General features: G+C 37.6%; 1 protein-coding gene across 1 annotated transcript in view; it reads left to right on the top strand.

The window, feature by feature from the left end:
* Positions 1-16,862, top strand: part of MIPOL1 (mirror-image polydactyly 1) — a 188,196-nt gene that overhangs the window by 66,898 nt on the left and 104,436 nt on the right. The window contains exons 8-9 of the mRNA XM_062577639.1: positions 4,615-4,648; positions 4,908-5,078. Coding sequence (XP_062433623.1) covers positions 4,615-4,648; positions 4,908-5,078 — 205 coding nt within the window. The remainder of the gene's footprint in view (positions 1-4,614; positions 4,649-4,907; positions 5,079-16,862) is intronic.

The following is a 16,862-nucleotide window of genomic DNA, read 5'->3' as shown; positions in this document are numbered from 1 at the left end:
ATGATTTTTGTGTTTCTAGAAGAAATCACTGGCCTATTAAGCATGATAGGCACATTGCTGCAATGTGCAGTGGAATCCAGATGCAGCTGTGGCCTTACTGTGGTCTTGATACACATGAATCTTAGTAAGCCATCACTTGTTTTCCTTTCAAGCCTTTCTCTGCTTCACTCATGTATAAAAAGGCCAACTCTGTTCTAAGCAGAAGGATGAGAAAAGAGAAGAAACTCTTTTTCATGGAGAACATGCATGCTTCCTTCCTCAAAAGAATGTCATTGTAGAAGGCACTGGATACACGAGTAGTGACAAAGGCACTGGCTGCAAGAGGAGAGTTGGTAAATCCTTCAGGGGATGTTGATATGAAAGCACTGATGGAGCCAAGCCAGCATACCTTATTGCTGTCAGAGAATGGTAATTGTTATTGCTTTCACCCACTTGCGCACTTTTTCTGATGTTTAGTAACGAGGTCTGATACTCTGATATGTTCACAGTCTCAGAATTGGCATAGGAAATTTCCCTGTGGAGAACACTAACCCAACACAGGTAGAAGTTGTGATGAGCCCCACAGTCAACTGCTGTTGGGACAACCTGATTTATGTTCTTCTTTTCCTAAAGCAATGTCTCATTATCTCAAACGTCCTGTAGCCAGTATTTCTTCCTGTGTATTCTAGGAAGGTGCAAATCAGAAGCAAATACTACACAGAAGTCTGTGTAGTAATGGCAGCTAACACCAGAACACAGGGCTAGGGAAAAAATCGGTTTCATTCAAAAGCATTTTCCTTGCCATGCTGGCTGTGCTGCTGAAGACTATAAAATCAGTATCTTCCAGGATCTCCCACTTTGCATTGCAGAAACTGGCTGTGGCAATGGCAGGTGTTGTCCCAGTTTCACATCCAGGGTGCCTTGCCAGGTGTCGCTGAGAACATCCTGGAAATGAATGGACTCCTCAGACAGATACCAAGTGGGCTTATGTCACTCCTTGGGGCACAAAGATGTGTTGCCTAAGAATTCTGAAAAATGTTATGTGCTTTTATTTCCTTGGGCAGTTTTAGTGTCAGTAATCAGAGCAGTAGAAGAAAAATCTTGAATGACGAAAGACGCAAAGCCCAAAAGCTGGATTATTTCCGCTGTAAAATTTAATAATCATCCATGTAGCAATTTCTTAATGGTAGTGAGTTATTGGGCATCAATAGCCATATGTAATTTCCTAAAAGGGAGAGAAAGTTGTTTTTATATCCAAGTTGCTTCATAGTAATCATAATGTTCACAATATCAGATATTAGATATCTGCCTCACCTTACTATTCTTTCAGTGAAACCAGAAGTTTGATAGGAAATTCATAAGCTGTGTCAGACAATATAAGAAACTTTGGAGATGTCTTGCTCTGTTCCACTGATTTGTGTTCAATGTTACCTCAGCCAACAATGACTGTGTCCACTTTCACAACTTGACCACTGTTCACTGCTCTTCCCTATCGTGTTTCAGTCTTCTTTGTGACAGGAGCTTTCAGGTGAGAAGTGGTCTTATTTCCTCTAAAAAGAGCAATGATAGAATACAGCAAAGCTTTGTTTATTGTGGTTGTTGGTTCGGGGGGCTTTTTGTTTTCTTTGAAGAAAGCTTTTTGTTATTTTTGAAATCTCTGAAGATTTCAGAATCAAGAATGGATGCTTGCTTCTGTCAGGCTCAGTGGCTTTTCTTCAGGCTCATTTGCCCTAAGCTTGTAGGATGTGTTTGTTCATGCAGCTGTACACGTAGCAAGGAAGAAATAGCTGTGATTTACAGTGGGAGCAGGATTCCTGCTGGAACAGAGCTCCACGAGTTAGGCTTTTCAGAACACCGAGGGTCTTTACTAACTGTGCTGACCTTTCAGCTGAGGTGATGAGATATTCATTTCTACTTCTGCCTGGATGTCTGGCATGTTGCAATGGGAGGAGCAGGTCAGGACTGTGCTGCAAACATGACGAATTCATTACAGTCAAGAGATCAACCAATCCCTATCACCTCTTGTGCATTTGGTTCAGTAACCAAAACTCCTGTAATATCAATAGTCTTCTTGAGCCTCCCTTGAAGCATTTGCTCCTCTAGCACGTCATTGTATTACTAGTCTTTCTACTTCTGTTGGTTTCTCAAGAAGAGTCAATTTGAGGTGTTTAGGGGTCAGCTGACCTCTGCAATATTCATAAGAATAGAGTGACTTTAAATACCATTAAAGTTTAACTCACTTTTCATCTTAAGCAAGCCATCATTTTTGCCTGCTGCCTTCCCTGAAGCAGAGTGAGGTCCAGGAAAAAATTACTTTTCTCAGAAATAAAAGTTACTTTTTATTGTAAATAGTTTCATACTGTAGCTGAATAGATTTTTTTTTTTTCTTTTCTCTAGAGGCCATCTCACCACTCTACTAATCCTTTGGAAGGAGCAGAGGTGATGGGGTGAACCATGAGCAACTTCATGTATTTTTAGTTTTGGAGCTTGTTCTAGAATCTCAGAACTAGAAAATAGTTTTTCCTTCCGTTGTTTCCTTCCAGGTGTTGGTTGTTGAAAAGATCAACCTCTGTCACCTCAGAGAACATCAAGTGGAGCACGTACAGCATCTCTTTGTAAAGTCTATTGGCTACTTTTGCCACCTGTGTCAAGTTTTAGAGCACAGGTTATTCTCCCATCTGCTTTGGGCCTGTTGCAATCAGAGATTTTTACAAGAGGGTGATATTAAGCAGCCTGCCAACCTTTACGAAATGCTCTAAAGCTTTCTTTAAATTAGGTGCTAGAGCAGTTCTGTTGTCACTGGTTAACTGTACCAGCTAAAACTCTTTCAATCCTGTCACCTCTAGGGGATACTTCAGGGGAATGTGTGTAAAAATAGAAGAAAAAGGTATCCTTGCTTCCTGCTGTTTTGAATCACGGGAGAGCTAAGGGTCACTTACTGCCTGTGCATTGCCCAGGGAGAAGAACCAGGCAAATGCGTGTTTAAAAAAAGTATTGTGCTCTTAGGAGGGTGTACATATGCCTGCAGACAGAGGTCTTATGACAGCAGAAGGGCTGCATTTATGGTGCAAGTTCCTGTTCTTTTTTGCTTCCCCCGTTTTCTCCCTCTTTATCCTCCCCATGCAGCCTGATGGTTGGCTGAGTGGTTTTGTTGATCAAAAAAAATCACTTTTAGCTGGGGAGAAATCCTCTGGTGAAGCCAGGTCAGTCCTGCCAGTTTTCTTTGAAAAACGCTTCGTAGTGAGTACAGACTAGCTGGAGACCCCTGTTAAGTCCTGCACTAAGTGGAACTCGGAGCAAAATAAGAACCTAAAGCAAGAACTCTGCAAGGAGCCAACTCAGCTGTGAGAATCTGGACTCAGGTGTCTCCTATTTAGGTTTGTGTTGCTTGATGAGTGTGAGTCAAACGCAGCAAAGGTTAGCTTTCGCTTTGTTTGGTTCAGATCTAATGCTGACTGGGTGGGTTAGAAGTAGTTGCTGCTTGCGAGTTCTATGTCATTATGCCATCTATCATACACTGATAGTATGTTCTGTTACTATTTCTTCTTGATTAAAAGGATTGTTTTCTTTATTGGCTGATGTACTATGCTGTACGGACGGGTAACTAGTAACTAAGACTTTAAGTTGAAACGTTAGTGTGCTGTGAAGTGCTGTACAATGTTTGCTGGCTTAAATCTTGGCCTCAGAGTAGCATCTCTCAGCACTGAATAAGTTGTGTGATGTTATTTAATGACGAAAATATTAAACGCTGACCTGTGATAGGCTTACTTACAATAAACGTCACCACTAGTCAGCAGTGGAGTGGAAATGTAACTTTTTAATATGGTTAAGTAAGCATATTAAAAAATATTGAAGAGGTCTCTTCCATTTTAAAATGCACATAAATATTGTAAATAATATGCTGCCCATATAACTTCGGGAAAATAAAATGCATACTTTCCCATTTCTTAGGTGTTTGTGCTGTCACTCACTGCTTTTGCACAGCTTGTGTTTGATTGTGTATGACTAAATTCCTCATATCATCTTTATATTTAACAGTTAAATACATGCTCTCTTTAAATAAAAAGCAGGGAAGTGCAGGCAGAGTTAAAAAATTACGTTGCAGAAAATTGGCTTAACATGCTATTTTATGTAAAACATAAAAGCAAAATGTTTTGAGGAAACTTCAACTACTTATTTTTCCTCCTTTTGGCAGAGTGTGGTGGCAAATGACCAAATTTTTTTGAGATTTTTTTTTTCTTTTCAGAGTCCTGTCCTGTTTCATTTGGGGTGCAGTAAAACAAAACACAACATCAAGTAAAAGTTGTAAGTCCAGAAATAAATAAAATAAGAGCATCAGTCACTTCTATCGCTGGGGAACTTTCTTCATCTAAGCACATATGAACAATTGATCCTTGTAGTCATATATAGCAGTAAACATTAATAACTTAACAGTCTGAAGTCAGTGCTGAAGATATGGAGCATTATTGAAAGATGGAGTCGAGCAGGTGGCACTTTAATATGTTCAGTGTCATGGTTGACTCTAAAGACTAGTAGAATGAAATTACTTGAGGTTCTAAAGATTTAAAAAGCGAACTCATTTTGCTGCACTAAGGAAATGCTACTGATCAGGCTTTCTGTGTCCCTTTTTTCTAGGCTAGAAAATATTAACCCTGAAGAAAATGACATGGTAAGCCATTCTCTGAGGAGATTTCTTGATGTCAGTCTTATATCTTAGAGGCTTAAGTTCAATTGAGTGGGTTTCAAGAACTAAGATGTGGGAAAAAGAAGAATTGACACACTAATAATGTACATCTTTGCTGCAATATGAAAATTCAATAACTTCACTCAGTCAATTTACAATTCACATGTGCCTATTAATTAAAACCCTATATTAAATAAAATATATTAAAACTTCATGTCTGACTAACATATAATGCTGTTGGTAGACATTACAGGAATTACTGAACAGAATAAACAATGCAGACACCGGCATAGATATACTGAAGAATGGAGCTATAATTCTGAATCGAATACACAGGACCAAAGAACGTAAAAAGAAAATTGTAGCTGAGGAAATGAATGCAGTGATAGAACAACGGGATGCTGCTTTGTCTCAAGTAAGTCTCTACAAATATATAATCACTCAATATCAACCTTTTTCTTGCTTTATTTCTGGGGAAGAAAATTGTGTCATTTTCTTTTCCCTATTGCAAACCTAAAAACCTGCCCTTATGGCAAATGGCTGGTTAATGAGCAATTGTTGCTGCATAGTAGGAGTGCTCATTAAAATGGCGTAAATATATTTCAGAAGCAAGTTTATTTTTGAAATTTTTTCACCCAGTCACCAACTGTCTCTGTTTTTAAAGCAAAATAACTGTCAGTATACTGACCAATGTAAAGAGCTGCTGAGGACTCAGTTTTGCAGGATGCTGTAGTGCTGTAAAGCATCAGACCACAGCTGACTGGACCTCAGGGAGTTGTAAAGGGTTAAAATTATGTGGCAGTAATATACTTTAAAGGGAGATAATGCTGCATGCAGCAAAACAAGCAGTTCCTGCTTTAGTTACATTACATTCAGGAGGTGAAAATCGGTATGTGGTCCTTGATTACCAATGTCTCATGCTTCTGCTACATAGGTGACTAGAAGCTGATGTCCTTTTTTCACTCAGATTACTGATTCCCTTTACTATTCTGTTTTCTCAGAAGAATGCTCTTTTCATTCTCTTCATCATGGAGAGAGTCTCCTTGGTTCTCCCACCTCACAGCAGAGTTGTTCTGGGTTTCTCTCCACAATTTTCTTTCTTCCTGATGTTGCCTTCTGATAAAAACTAGTTCTCGCTCAATGGGAATAAGCTCTAGGGAGAAGCAGAGCAGGCTGGGAGACTTGAGAGATGTTACTGGATGAAACTGCTTATGCATTCATCCCTGGCAAGAAGTTTCATCTGGCTGTTGCTTCAGATCTTCCCACAATGTAAATTATCCAAGTTAGCCCACACCTAAATAACTTCTGATAATGTAAAGTCGGTTTTGTGATGTTGACTGGTCATATAATGTTGCTCGAATTTACATTGTATCAAGAAGTTGCCTGGTAAAAGAATCCCTTCTCCACGCCCTGAATTTTTCACTTTTTGCAATAATTACTGTTTTTATGTTCTATCCTCCTTTAATGTGGAAAGCCTTACCTACTTTTGGTGCTTAAAATACTTTATGCATTCATCCACTGCAAAGCATGTTAATGTTGCAACCTTATCTTTTCACTCTACTTTCTTTTGCTTTTTATAATAATGATAAGCACCTACCAACTGGTGAACATCCAATAGTCCTGCCAAAAGTTTATGCTGTTTATTTTGAAATAATATTGGATTTCTTCTTTGAGCAGGACATTTGAAAATTGGGCCACTCATGAGAGAAAAGCTAACAGCAAAAGAGTAAGATCTTTTGATATATTCCCATTTTGTCATTTTTTTGCTTCAGTGTCGAAGTGTGCTTTCAGACATACTTGGACCATAAAACTTTTGTGAACTTCTGAATATTATTTTAGGGCATTATAATGTATTTTTTAATTGAGTTGACTTTTAAGCTGCCCACTTAAAATGTAATCTAAGATATATTTATAGAAGAAATCTCCTTTTCAGGTAATTAAGATGGAAATTAATAAAAGATCGTTATTTTACATAGTAATGGTTCAAATACCACAGCCAGCCTTTAAAGCCACGTTTTAGGGCTGTCAGCAAAATGCATGGATAACGTCAAGTAGGTGGTGCAGATAAAACTAAATGAATAATAAAAAAAAAACAATAAAATCCCCCAAACCAAGATTTCTTATATCAATATTTGGTATTAGGATGTACTACTGTGATACTGCTTGCAAATTATGACACCATTGTTTTAAACTAATTATTACTAATAGAACTCTATTGAGCTTGCATTGTGTTTCCGTAACTGTGATGCTTTCAGGGCTGTGAATATTGAATCTGTAAAATACATCCTTGGAACTGAAGCTACCATTTCAACCTGCATTTCTCACTTGATATTTCCTTGGGAATTCACACCATACTTGAATTATTAGTAGTCTTTTGTTAACATTGCAATAGCAGTAGTTATTACAGTGCTAACAGCAAGAACAATAGGAGAGGGATTCCTATGTTAGACCACAAAGGGACTGGATATAATTCAGGGGATGTATATGCTTAGCATAACAAATGTAAATTATTAGAAGTTAGATCTGAAGCCGCCTCAGGTATTCATAACATCTGCAAGTTAAAATCCTTCTCTTTACATGGAGGGGGGGGTGACATCAAATATGAGGGTGTCTGGTAAGAATAGGCTGAGACAAAGCAGGAGTGCACCACGCTGCCTGCAGCTGGCCTCTGGCAAACGGCATTTGAAAAGCTCGGATGTCGCTGGGCAGTGGAAGCTAAATGCTTCCTGGTGCATTTTGTAAAAACTACATTGCTCTGTTTCTGCTAGCTATTGTGTGGTGCTGGAGACAGCAGCGTTGTTTTGGTGACGCACATGAGCAATTCTATGAGAGAGAACCGTCTATCTGATACGTAAGGATCTGCACAGGCTGTGTTTAATGAAGCTGCATCTACTATCCTGCTTAGTGTTTTCCTTCACAACAACCTGGCAATCAAGCACAGTGCATACAGCTAGCATCCAATTTTGGGGGGTATAACTTCTAGGATTTCTGATTTTTCTCTGTAAGCAACAGTTACACAGAGATCTTTGCAGCTCTAACTCATTGATTTGATTTCAGCTAGGGACTATATAACCTTCCTAGAGAATGGATATTCTATAAACTGTGCCTCTCCTGTGACCAAATAAATACAGGCTGTCTTCAACTAGTCTTTCAAGCATAGCTTCACAATAACTTCTCTGCTGGTTATACTGTAAAGCTGTGTTTTACTGAACTGCTGTTGTAAAACTACTTTAAAATGGTTAACTAGTTGTGATTCATTTATTGGAACTTTCTTTAGTATTTTTCTTTATTCTTGAGAAGATGAGAAGTGCTGTCCCTGTCTTTGAAATATATGAATAAGTTTTTTGAGTCATAATACCTAAGTGCCCCTGCATCTTTTTTGATATTTCAAATGTGAATATCATGTCTTATTAGGAGCAGCTAGAGGCACTGTTATCACTATATTGAGCTGCACATGTGTATGTAATCTTAGATCATTCACTACATTGCTGAGCAAATATGCAAACTACTTTTTGTATGTGTGAAAACAAATAAAATGGTATAAACTCAAATATTTGATACTACTTTTAGTATGTATTTTCAAGTGAATAAAAAACAAACAACTAAAGCATGGCTAAACATTGACATCCATCTTCTCCTGTACCAACCCCCTTAAAAAAACAAACTCAACTGTTTGGTTATATTTGCCAAGATATATTTGTTAGTGAACAGATATTGTGTTATGCTGGGGAGCTTGTGTCTGTTTTATGACTGATCCTCTGAAAAGGAAATAGAGTAAGAAGTTGACAGTCATGAGGAATAAAAAAGTCAGTTTATTGTCTATAATACTAAGTTTTGTCTTAACTCAAGGAAAAAACTTATTTGTCCAAAGCATTTTAATACCATTATGCCTGCCTTTAAAAGTCTTGCTTGCTTGAGCATTCAAATTAGTGACAAACATTTGTTAGAGATTAAATATGGCCATAGTCACATTATATGATCTTCATAAAATGCTTTACAGAAGATGGTTTCCAGCAGGAGGCAATGCAGTGCAATGCTTCAAACTGGCAACCACCTATTAAGCACATCACACCTTATGGACAGGAATGTTAATATGATTAAAGGGTTGGCAGCTGAAGCTGGGGACTTGAGTAAGTCATTGCAATAGCTTTTTTTCTCTGTTAGAAAAGGAAAGAGACCCTTTAATTCGTACAGCTTGAAGGAAGTGATTTTAAAGAAACTAAATAACAGTATGGCTAGTTCAGAGGGTCAAGTGTTTGATATGTTTTCAGTGCTAATTTTAGTTCTTTAGGTATTTTGTAATTGGGAACAGTCTTGCTATACAGAATTTTAAATATTAAGGGTATAGAATATTTTGCTAAAGAAGAGCAGTGGTTTTGTGGCCAGGGATATGTCGTCTCTAAAACCCCGATCTTGAAGCAGTAACATAACTGGCAAGCAAACCTGGTTTTACAGCTTTGAATAGTTTGATCACATCCTGCTGTGCAGGAACATGCTTATGACTGTTCATGTAAAAATTGGCATGCACCCAGTTGCTCATCTGAAGCAAGTTTAAGTACCTTTCTCCATTTTGAGGCACTATTTGGCAACATACAGCAGTTTATCGTTGCTGAAAACAAAGATGAGAAGCGCTATGCTTGACTGCCCATCATTATCGGTTTCGACTAATGACTAATAACTGATAAATGTCAGTAGTCACAACAAGCCAGCTTCTTGCTTTTTTTTAGCTTCTTCTCAAGCATTTTCCCTCCTTATACACCAAATGAGGTGTAGAACCTTGTTATCTGTAATTCCCAGAGCATTAAGGCATTCTCAGCACACCTGAGTGAACAGGCCTTATTAAAGTAATAAACCTAGAGGCTGTATTAACTGTAGAAACAACAAAAGCATGTGTAAATGAAAAAATTACTTACAGATCTGAGACCATTTCAGGGGGAATACTCAGATGAAGGTTGCCATGCTGCATGACTGCTTTATCTTGGTGATAATTGCTTTTCAACCTAACCATAGTTTGGAAGTTTAAGCTGTGGAATATTACTGGAATTACGGAATATTATGCAATATTATTTTTAATGAGTGTTTGAATTAGTACATCAGTTTTAAACTCAGTGCTTTTGGTTCCTTTGATACTTCCTGGCTAAGGATATAGACTGAGTTCTTACTTGGCAAGAGCACATTTGACAGTATCCAAGCTGGTCTGCTAGGATGCTTCGCCTACTACCTCTTCACTTCTAATATTTGGGAAAGACGGGAGAAGAGGAGAGAGGTAGGACACTATATTCACAATTCTTTTGGAATCTGACAGCTGCTGTGGGGTATTGATGATTTTGGTCTGAGACTTGTTTGAAGAGGGAAGTGGAGGTAAAGGAGATGTTTATTGTTATTTGAGGGTCCAAGTTAGTTCCCTCTTATGCCTAATTTCCTTTTGGAGGGCAAGAGCAAGTTCCCGTTGCGCTCGTTTTCTCTGAGTGGTAGCAGATAAATGAGTTGGGCAAGTTACTTGCTAGCAAGAAAAGGTAAGCAGGAGGAGATGAGACAGAAAACTGAAAAGCATAGTTTTAAAAGCTGTCTGTAAGTTGCAGCTCTTCTTCAAATTTCGTTTGAGCCCTGAGAGAAATAAATAGGGATATGGGGAAAATACAAAATAGAAATGTTTTTTAAAAATTTAAGAGTTAACATTAAAAATTACACTGTTATGGAGGGGAGAGGGGATAAAGAAGGAAGAGTTGGAAAAAACGATTGCCAGGTTTATCATCACCTGTGCTGGTTGCCTTGGATAAACCTCACAGACTTTACTTTGGAGGTAAAGCTGAGTAAAAGGCATCCTGAAAAAAGATCACGAAAATCCAAGCCATATGAGCAATTGTTATGATTAACTGTATTGGTTTTCCCCTTGGTCCTATTGCAGTGGACAAGTGCTTCATAATGTCATATGTCGTATGGTAATCCTTGCAAAGTTTGACTCAATCCATGTTTTAGGAAGTCTGTGTTACACTAAACCAATCAAATCCATATTTTTGTTGCTGCTTCTCTGCACAGACTAAGTGATTCTCGGCTGCAGAATTTTCAGATTTGCCAGGTGGGACCAGTGACCTCTGTGGCTGAAGGGCTTGGAGTCCCAAAGTCTCACATAAAACTTTGGGGATTAATACTGAAGAGGTACGAAACCTTTTGTATCTCACAAAAGGGAAGGTTCTTTCCGACTGGGCTGCATTATTCTTCTAAAAATAAACTCATACCTAAGTAGAAAAAAGATAGTAATCCTTTACTTTCTAAAATGTTAGGTATGCCCTAACTCCTTACCTCAGATATATTTGTGCTCCCTAGTATGTGGATATTTTCTGGGGGAATGCCCAGTGAAATATTTGACTATGTTCAGAAGATATGTAAAGGGTTTTTTTTCTTTCTTTCTTTCTTCTTAGGCGAGATTTATCATCCACTAGAGCCCAATAGTGAGGAAATTGGCCAAAATTCTTGGTGTCCTGCTTTGGGTATTCTAATCTGTGCTGAACGTGCCCTGATAGCGAAACACCTATTTAAATTTTCCTCATGGTGCTCTAGGATTGTGTTTAGTCACAGCCTGTAACTCTAATTTCTAAAAACATTAAGAAAGCTGAGGAGAGATGAGATGTTCAGGCAGAGTGATGAGAGCTTAGGCTGTGAAGATTTGGGCTATGTGTAATGTCATTTGGTCCATTGCCTTGATGCAGCAGAGGTGGTGATTTCTTTGTAGACAGGTATTTCTTGGTAGTGGATGATTTCACAGGAGTCAGAGTTTACCATGCAGCTTATTCCTCAGTTTGATTTCAGACTTTGGTTGCATGAGGTGCACTCGTTTTTTAAATCAGCTGGTAGGTTGGGAGTAGAAAATCTGAAGGAAATTGCCTGAAGGAGCTCTAATACCTAACTTCTGTATTTAGTCTATGAGTGTTAAATATGAGTAAATATGTAAATGTGAATGCAACGTTTCCTTGAAAACAGGGATTACGGTCTGTCTTTTTGAACTTCTGAAGCAAGTTTTTTAATTGATACTACATTTTCTGTATTTTACTGTCACAAGGTTTTGGCTGAATGATGCCCTGAGATGCATTATTGTTTGCACTGTTAAATCACCTGTTGTTCTTGTGCAAACTGTGTTGTGCAGAGCTCAGAAAATACGTGTCTGCATCGTATTTGAGGGCATGATCAAGCCCTATATCTTTAACTGTAAGCTCTAATGAATTTCTAGTAGAACATTCATCTTCTCTTTACTATCTAGAAACAGCTCACCCCTTTGAAAATGACAATAAATTTGTGTGCAAGCTTGTTTGATTAATTGCTATTTGACTCATCTATCATGGTGCTAAGCTCTGGGTTCACACAGCTTAAACTTCCAAACCAATTTCTAGAATTAATTTAAATATTTAATGTCACAACTCTAGGATGAAAGAGAGAAAAGATGTTTTGTATGCTTATTGATGGCCTCTTTCAGTAGCAACAACCCATAGAGGAAATTCCCAATGTAATACAAGCAGCAGAATTCAAACAGTATTCACTGCGAAGAGGAGATTGAATCACTGTGCATGCAATAACTTCTGTAGGTGCCAGAATTATTTAGAGGTATTTAAAGTAGGGTTTGCAGGGTGCTTAAGCACTTCAGTTTCAAGTTAAGCATCGAGTGAAAGTGTTTTGTTTATGCGTGTTGAATAAAATGCCTCTGATTTTCTTAAGAATTAATATATCTATCTGTATATTTCAAATTTAAAAGGTAGTTCTGGGCAACTTTCTGAGAAATCTTTCTGCAAAAATACTTCGTTATTCTGGATACCAATATGGATTTACATAAAAATTCTCTGTGATAGGTTTGTGATATCTGTGATAGGAAAGAGATTGTTTTGCTTCATATTTATATTTAGGACGGTGTCTGGAAAGGTTCCTGTGTCTGACCTGTGTATTCATTTTCCTTTGTGCTGTTACCACCTAATGGTTCTTGAACATTCACAGCTGCTACTTTATAACTGGAAATGTTGATTTTGTCTGCATTAGCAAGTACTGTGAACTAATAGGAGGGGATCTGGAGTATGAAACAGTTAATTCTCAGCACCTGACATCCACTTTAATACATGTCGGGGTGGGTTTTTGTTTACTTTGGATTGGTCTATGGACTGAATGCTCCTTTGCATTGGAGTGCAGCAGGCGTGCTTCCAGACTGCAGCTCGGAGTTTGTTTCAATCAAAAAGCAATCCTGTTCCTTCTCTCAGAGAGTGCTCCATGTTGCAAACCAAAGCACATGAAGAAAATGGAAGCACAGCCAAGAAACTGGATTCACTGCAAGTTGCACCACAGGTGCAAACGGAGGCACTAGTGTAATCACACCCTAGGTCTCCGTACTACCTGAAGTTTAAATACTGTCAATATGGCAGCACAAGCAGTATGCAAATTGTATTTTTTTAATTGAAAATCTATGAAATTCTTTGAGAACTTTAGATAAATTGCCAGGTTTTGTTATTTGTAAGTATAGAAAGGAAAAATAAATCCATTTAATTCAAGATAATGTTTTAAAATTAGTTACCTTAAAGCTCTGCCTGTCTATTAAATGAAATTCGGGATAAAAAAGTAGGAGGCAACTTGAAGGAGAATCAGATTTGGGGGTAAAAAAACCACTAAAGTGAAATAAAAGCTATCAGCATTCTCAGAAAAAGTATTCTAGTTATCTTTATTTATTCTGTGATTATTATTATTTATTCTGTGATTCTTTGTGTTCGGTGTTTTTGCTTTGAAAATTATGGAATAGACTATTTTAAATGCAGACCTTCTTTCTAGTGAAGATTTGGACCTGTCCATAAGACATAAATTGCTGTGGTTTTTTTCAAGGAGAAATAGACTTCTGAATGAGTTTTTGTTTAAATCTTTATTAGACTGGTAACTAACTTACAAATGAAGGCTATAGGCTTTCCTATTATATGTAGACTGCATACAATCATACATGCAGTAAGGTGCTGTTGTTTCAAAACTTTCTTGATATTCATATTTATTGCCATTCTTTTCAATAGTGTTATTGAAGTGTTGATTATTGAATATGTTATGGGTATACACAGACTCAACACAAAAAATGTATTCTGGTTTGTCGTTTACTTTTATATTGAATTGAGCCATTTCAAATATATAGAAATATTTAAAGACTCTCAAGAGTTGTGACTGTAAAAAGTGTAAAAATTATAATTCTTCTGGCTCCGTGATTTACAAAAAAGTAAGTAACAGTGTTGAATCATAAAATTACAATCATTTTTACAATTCTGGAATTGTCATCAGAAATACAGAATACATGTTCCCAACAAGTGGTTAGCTATAAAATATTTCACTGGTATAGTGTAGTGGTGCTGCATAATCAGCAGTAAGACTTCTGATTTTATATATTTTTATATGTCATTGATAACATAGAATTAGAGAATTATGCTACCCTTTTGGGAGAGGGGGGGAGGTTTTAAAAACATTACCTCTATGAACTAGCTGCTGTAAGCACGTGAGTATTCAGTCGAAGTTGTGCTGCAGTTCCTGGTGAACTTTCAGTTATGCTGCGAGTCTTAGCTCTAACACCTCTCTGCTGTCTGCGGAAGCATTACCAAAGTCTCTATAAAAAACAGAACCAAAACCTCTCTTATCTGAGAGAAGTTTGCTGGGCGATGTTCAGACTTGAGTGAAAACCTGCCCCTCTGTGCAGTTTTGCCACCGCCTTCTGCAGTGGTTTGGAGGCAAAGCTTGCTTTCTCAACCTGCAAGCATTTTTTCAGCCTTGTTGCTTGAGGTCTCGCTAACAATCAGTCTTAAGGCTTTACTTTAAATGAATTTCTATCTGCAAAACTAGTCTTGAAAATCTCACAGGCAAACTAAAAGCATCCAGTAGCAGCCTCACAGAAGAAACACCAAAATCTTTGTTAATTCCTTGTACAGAATACTCATATCCATCTACTTTCCACTGTAGGGCTAGCTAGCAGCTGTGTGTCTCATGACATGCTCTTTTTGTGTGTTGTCTTCTGTGGTATCCAGACGTCTCCCAGCAGTAGTCATGCATTTACCCGTTCTGTTTGTTTTGGCAGGCAGTCCCGTCACCCTGCTTTCAGGAGATGTCATAACATTCTTCTGTCTTTCTGTTTTTCTTAAAATTTCTCTGCTTAGGCTGTCCTTCCCTCTACACAAGGGATGGAAGCTTTGCGTTGAATGAAGGCGTCGTTGGTAATTGCACGTGTCAAAGGGTGTGCTTCAGGCAACTAACTGATCTTAGGCTTAAGCACTTCTGCATCTCAGATATCTGAAAACTTCTGGATGGTTGTTAATTCAACGCTGCATACTCAAGGTATAGGGTGCTCTTGAGAAGTCTGCATCTGTTTGGTACCTAAACCCATCAGGTCCTGTAACACGCTTTAATGAAACAAAAAATAATCTTAATTACAGAGTTAAAATTTCCAGATTGAACCACTGATTACATTTGAAAAATCTTTTTATGTACCAAAAACATAGAGACATTTCTCAGTATTGAAGGTGAGCAACAAATATTTTCTAAATGTTTATTTTAATTTTACTGAGCTTTTATATACTTAAACATTTTTGCATGAGGATTGCTCTTTGTGTGATTCATTTTAGTAAGCTTGTGCAGAGGTGATACATTTTTTGATATTTTAAAAAATATTTTTTCCACTTTTCAGTGCATTTGAGCAAACTTGGAAAAATATTTGAAATACAAGTTTTTAGATTTGAATCTTGGTGAGACAAACTGATTTCACAGTAACATTTGAAGTTTTATAGTTAGTTACTCCATTTTAGCATTTATATTCAGGCTGTTAAAACACTGAGATTAATATTGTTTTCAGGCAGTTGTGATTTTTTTTGCTGAGAGCTGTTAGAGTAATCGGTACTGTATCCCAGCTTCCTAAAACACCGTGTTGGTTCCATGAAGAAAAGAGCAACTGGTAGTAATTCAGATCATTTATTCCAAAGTATTTTCTGACCCTATTGTATCTGCACAGCTTTGTTTTCATGTACTTAGTTAGCTGTTTGATTTTGTCATATCCTCTCTCGTTTAAGGTAGATTTTGTTGTATGTTATGGTTATTTTGGGAAGATGCATTACACAACAGAAAATTCAGGAACTGTCACTTAAGCAACTGATGGCTCAATTGAGAGTACGGTATTTGTTAAGGCAAACACATAGGGTGTACTACAAAGAGTACCTGTGCTATGATTACAAAAACGGAACAAAGCAATTATAAGCTGTGGTTTCTCTGTGGTTATCTCTGTATCTGTTTTCTGAAATAATGTAATTGTGTCAAAGTATTCTTGTCCTTTGATGCAGTAACTGTCAATGTTTAGGTAATAGTCTGTTTGCATGTGGGTTTTAAGAAAATCTTCTAATGCTTATTTGAAAACCAGCTCATCAAAAGGATAGATTGTTTACCAAATTTTGTTTTTCTGTTGTCAACTAATATCAGTTGTGTTCTGTTAAAAAAGGTAACACTTCCTAAAACTATACCTCTGTCAGCAGCTGAATGCCTTACATATACCTGAGAATCAGATTCTAATTGCTAGAACCAGGTTGAAGATGAGGTTGAATATTGGCTTCTAAATTATCTCCTTTTCATACACCTTTACTTGTTTCTATAAACATAGGTGTACCAGCCTCCGATTGCATCCATTCTGTTATATATGTGTATACATATATATACATTTTTTTTTTGAGTATCATCAGTGTATATTTCTTAACTGGGTGTCAGGGGGAAAGAATTTAAACAAGAGCAATTATCAGCTATCTGTCCTGGTGTGCTCTGTCAGATGGTTGACAAGCTGTCACTTGGCCACAGGCCATCTGGTTGTAATGGAGCTGGCTCCTCTGCTGAGGAGCTAGCACAGCACGTGGCCACAGGAAGCAATAGCTCAAAATCAGGTGCTCAAGCGAGCAAAGCAAAGGTTTGGAGTGACTGAGCTTCTTAAACTTCCTATGTTAATTTCTCATTCCTTAAAACAAGAAAATCCTATTTGCTAACTTCAGTAAAGTGTTACAAAAACTGGTTAGTCAGTGTTTATCAAGTACACCTCCAAACGCTCATGTAATTAAAGGAGAGCTATTGCAGAGAATCAGCATAATAAAGAGAATATTTACGGGAGCAAGATAAAGCAAAAAATTAGACATAGAATGAGACTGCGGTGGAATGGACCACCTGCAGGCCA

Source organism: Rhea pennata, chromosome 5 (assembly GCF_028389875.1).
Source record: "Rhea pennata isolate bPtePen1 chromosome 5, bPtePen1.pri, whole genome shotgun sequence".
Classification (NCBI taxonomy): domain Eukaryota; kingdom Metazoa; phylum Chordata; class Aves; order Rheiformes; family Rheidae; genus Rhea; species Rhea pennata.
The sequence above is the reverse complement of the archived record's forward strand: the minus strand, read 5'-3'. Positions and strand labels throughout refer to the sequence as shown.